Source organism: Pinus tabuliformis, chromosome 6, assembly GCF_031772625.1.
Source record: "Pinus tabuliformis cultivar Carrire ecotype Pingquan chromosome 6, CPIR1, whole genome shotgun sequence".
NCBI classification, from domain to species: domain Eukaryota; kingdom Viridiplantae; phylum Streptophyta; class Pinopsida; order Pinales; family Pinaceae; genus Pinus; species Pinus tabuliformis.
The window spans coordinates 120,751,647-120,756,384 of NC_142292.1; the positions used below are offsets into that span (position 1 = coordinate 120,751,647).

The 4,738-nt window shown below is 36.5% G+C and overlaps 1 protein-coding gene across 1 annotated transcript; it reads left to right on the forward strand.

Annotated features, from left to right (window-relative positions):
• The first annotated feature begins 3,452 nt into the window (after positions 1–3,452).
• Positions 3,453–4,475, forward strand: LOC149257637 (uncharacterized). The gene is made up of 4 exons (XM_089381631.1): positions 3,453–3,582; positions 3,772–4,070; positions 4,197–4,295; positions 4,425–4,475. Exons 1-4 carry the CDS (start codon positions 3,453–3,455, stop codon positions 4,473–4,475), a joined length of 579 nt encoding a protein of 192 aa, XP_089237757.1.
• Positions 4,476–4,738: the final 263 nt, after the last annotated feature.

Below are 4,738 nucleotides of genomic sequence, written 5' to 3' on the forward strand. Positions count from 1 at the left end.
GTGGACCTGAGAAATGTGGACTTTGTTTACCTAGCTCGTCCAGATGTTATGATCTTCAAGAACTTCTGCTTAAGGATAAAGCTGGAAAAAGCATGGCACTTGTACGACAAAGTGGATCCGGTAAATCGACCATCATTGGATTAATTGAAAGGTTTTATGATCCCTTAAAAGGATCGGTGAAAATCGATAGCAGTGACATCAGGAGCTTCAATTTGAAGAGTTTTAGGAATCATATAGCTTTGGTAGGTCAAGAGATTAAGTTAATTACCCAAAATCAAGAAACCTCCATAGATGGCCAAGCATATATGAAGCTTGCTAGTGACCAAGGCAATAAGCACCATGACTATCCCCTACCAATATATTTCATTGAAAACCATAATTGTATATTGCATTTAGAAAGTCAAAACATAATATTAGAAAACATGTTGATATATTGCTATTAAAAAGTTGATTCCATTAGAAACCATGATATTATTATTATATTTTATAAAGAATAATATACATATATAGAATGATACTACATTGAAAACCATAATTGTATATTGCGATTAGAAAGTTAAAATATAATATTTGAAACCATGCTAAATATGACATTACAAACCTTAAATGTCAAAGGGAGAACTTAGAAGTTGGAAATTAAATGACCACAACCATTCCGAAGACCATGTTTATAGAGACATTAAAAAACCATGGTCAATGCCAAATTAGGAGGCCGGAAGGCAAAAAAAAAGGTAAGAAAATACCAAATCGTTGCTAACATTACATGTAGCAAGAATAAAAGAAGAACTTCTTCCCCATGGATGCCTTCTTGATTGTGATCTCACACTCGCCTGAAGACGACCATGCTTGAAGACGACCATCTAAACATGAACATGCACGCTCGCCTGAAGACAACCATCTAAACATGAACACGCACGCTTGAAAGGAGGAACAACACACCAGACACTATTCAGATCAACTAATGAAGTATTATAAATTCTTGAAAATTTTGGAAGAGTTTATAGTGAGATGGCCAAGCATATACGAAGCTTGCTAGTGACCAAGGCAATAACCACCATGACTATCCCCTACCAATATATTTCATTGAAAACCATAATTGTATATTGCATTTAGAAAGTCAAAACATAATATTAGAAAACATGTTGATATATTATTAAAAAGTTAATTCCGTTAGAAACCATGATATTATTATTATATTTTATAAAGAATAATATACATATATAGAATGATACTACATTGAAAACCATAATTGTATATTGTGATTAGCAAGTAAAAAAATATAATATTCGAAACCATGCTAAATATGACATTACAAACCTTAAATGTCAAAGGGAGAACTTAGAAGTTGGAAATTAAATGACCATGGCCATTCCGAAGACCATGTCTATAGAGACGTTAAAAAACCATGGTCAATGCCAAATTAGGAGGCCAGAAGGCAAAAACAAAAACAAGAAAATATCAAATCATTGCTAACATTACATGTAGCAAGAATAAAAGAAGCACTTCTTCCCCATGGATGCCTTCCTGATTGTGATCTCACACTCGCCTGAAGATGACCATCTAAACATGAACACGCATGCTCGCCTGAAGACAACCATCTAAACATGAACATGCACGCTTGAAAGGAGGAACAACACACTGGACACTATTCAGATCAGCTAATGAAGTGTTATAAATTCTTGAACATTTTGGAAGAGTTTATAGTGATGGTTTTGATCTTGTTGGAGACTGGTTCATAGCACATGCTATTGTGTTAATAATATTTGACTAAATTAAATGTCGCACAACAAGAATCAATCATTATCTCCATGCATAATGAAACACCATGGCAAATTATGCAGTGTGATAAAAAAAGAACAACATGCAATTTTCAATAAAAATTTTGTTTTATATTGTCTGCATACAAGAAATGATCCAATGCGTGCAGCAAGACCTATACAAAAGCTTTAGACAGAAAACTTGCGTCAGCTAGCATGCAGTTGCGTAAAGCAGCGCTTCCTAAAATGGCTATCCCTAGAGGCCACGCCGCTTCCTATACAATCGAATCAAAATATAGCTGAGAAAAAAAAAGGCACCATTATGCTAGTAATAAAGGCAAAATAAATCCAAGTACCACAAATATAATATTAAGTATAATTTAAACACAAGAGCATACTTGTAAATCCAAGTATCTAGAAAGGAGCAATTGGCGTAAACCAACAGCTTTGGCAGCTTCTGCCATATCAGATGGAAGAACAGCCCCTCAAGCCTCTGCCTTTTCGAATACTTCCTCTGTATTTAAAATGGGTCAAATTCATCTTCACCATCATTCCCACCTTGATCACCCTCATTGTCCCTACCACCACCTTTTCCCCCTTCTCCTCCTCTAAAGTTTCCATTGTCATTCCCTCCAAAGCAACCTCCGTCACCACCATTATCAGCATTTGAACCATCTTCTTTAATATCTGCACTATTTCCTATTCTTGAATTAGATAGGCTTAGATCTCCTCCAACCATTTTCAAAGGAGCAGTGACAACTTCAGGATATTTAACTGATTCGGAGTCAAAATCCATCTGTCATTTAACCCTGAAAAGCCTAGCTGCCTTAAATCTTCCTATTGGAAAGTTTATAATTAACTCTATTGTATTTTTCTCTCCTCTACAACAATTAAATATTTCGGTTCCAAATATGAGGGGCCTTTGAATTTCAAAACTGAGGGCATTTGAAACTCCATTTTTGCTTGAATTTCCAAATTTAGCTTGACTTGTAAAAAGTGAAAGGCTTGTAGCCTCCATGCAAGTACTAAAAACACTATATCTCCACAGACTTAATCCCTAAACCCCCAAAGCCGTGATCTAGTGCATCTTGAAGTTGTTCCTTTAACCTCTATAGCTGCATGGATCGTTCATTAACGTATTTGAACTAAACTGATAGAGCATTTCTCAAATTTTGGATTTGATGTCTCATTTTAGGAAAAATCTTGAATTTCAGGTTGTTTGAGAGGAAGCGAAGCCCAGCTAATTTTCACATTTAAATTATAGTATCACGCATCATTTTGTTAAAAAGTTTTCAGCGCTTTCGAGTTGACACAGGATAGTCAGTGACTTTATGCGCATCAAATCCCTTATTTTTCTACTCAGAGTTGAGTGTCGAGTTGCAAGTGTATTCGTGCATTTATTTCACAAGGCCAAAGTTGGATTCGTTGTATTCCTTTTCGGGAGAAGCTGTCTCTGGTGGTATGATAGGGCCCTTGTAAATCTTGTGTACTCCAACGAAACACTTCAAGGCTATTGAAGTTGGTGCTCAAATAAATTTCACCCCTAGCTTAAGGTATAGAACTATAGACTTCGAGGAGGCTAAGAGTTTGGAATAAATTGTGATATTCAGAGTGGTGGATTGTCTTTCTTTTTCATTTCCCAGTTATTTCATATTGTGGAGTTTAAATATGCCTTGCTGCCTTTTTAGTACTTGCATGGAGGCTGCAAGCCTTTCACTTTTTACAAGTCAAGCTAAATTTGGAAATTCAAGCAAAAATGGAGTTTCAAATGCCCTCAATTTTGAAATTCAAAGGCCCCTCATATTTGGAACCGAAAGATTTAATCGTTGTAGACGAGAGAAAAATACAATAGAGTTAATTATAAACTTTCCAATAGGAAGACTTAAGGAAGCTAGGCCTTTCAGGGTTAAATGCCAGATGGATTTTGATTCTGAATCAGTGAAAGATCCTGAAGTTGTCACTGCTCCTTTGAAAATGGTTGGAGGAGATCTAAGCCTATCTCAATGAAGAATAGGAAACAGTGCAGATATTAAAGAAGATGGTTCAAATGCTGATAATGGTGGTGACGAAGGATGCTTTAGAGGGAATGACAATGGAAACTTTAGAGGAGAAGGAGGAAAAGGTGGTGGTAGGGACAATGAGGGTGATCAAGGTGGGAATGATGGTGAAGATGAATTTGGACCCATTTTAAATGCAGAGGAAGTATTCGAAAAGGCAGAGGCTCGAGGGGCTGTTCTTCCATCTGATATGGCAGAAGCTGCCAAAGCTGTTGGTTTACGCCAATTGCTCCTTTCTAGATACTTGGATTTACAAGTATGCTCGTGTGTTTAAATCATACTTAATATTATATTTGTGGTACTTGGATTTATTTTGCCTTTATTACTAGCATAATGATGCCTTTTCTTTTTTTCTCAACTATATTCTGATTCGATTGTATAGGAAGCGGCGTGGCCTCTAGGGATAGCCATTCGAGGAAGCGCTGCTTTACGCAACCACATGCTAGCTGACCCAAGTTTTCTGTTTAAAGTTTTTGTAGAGGTCTTGCTGCACCCATTGGATCATTTCTTGTATGCAGACAATATAAAACAATTTTTTTATTGAAAACTGCATGCTGTTCTTTTTTGACCACACTGCATAATTTGCCATGGTGTTTCATTATGCATGCAGATAATGATTGATTCTTGTTGTGCGACATTTAATTTAGTCAAATATTATTAACACAATAGCATGTGCTATGAACCAGTCTCCAACAAGATCAAAACCATCACTATAAACTCTTCCAAAATTTTCAAGAATTTATAATACTTCATTAGCTGATCTGAATAGTGTCTGGTGTGTTGTTCCTCCTTTCAAGCGTGCGTGTTCATGTTTAGATGGTTGTCTTCAGGCATGGTTGTCTTCAGGCGAGCGTGCGTGTTCATGTTTAGATGGTCGTCTTCAGGCATGGTCGTCTTCAGGCGAGTGTGAGATCACAATCAGGA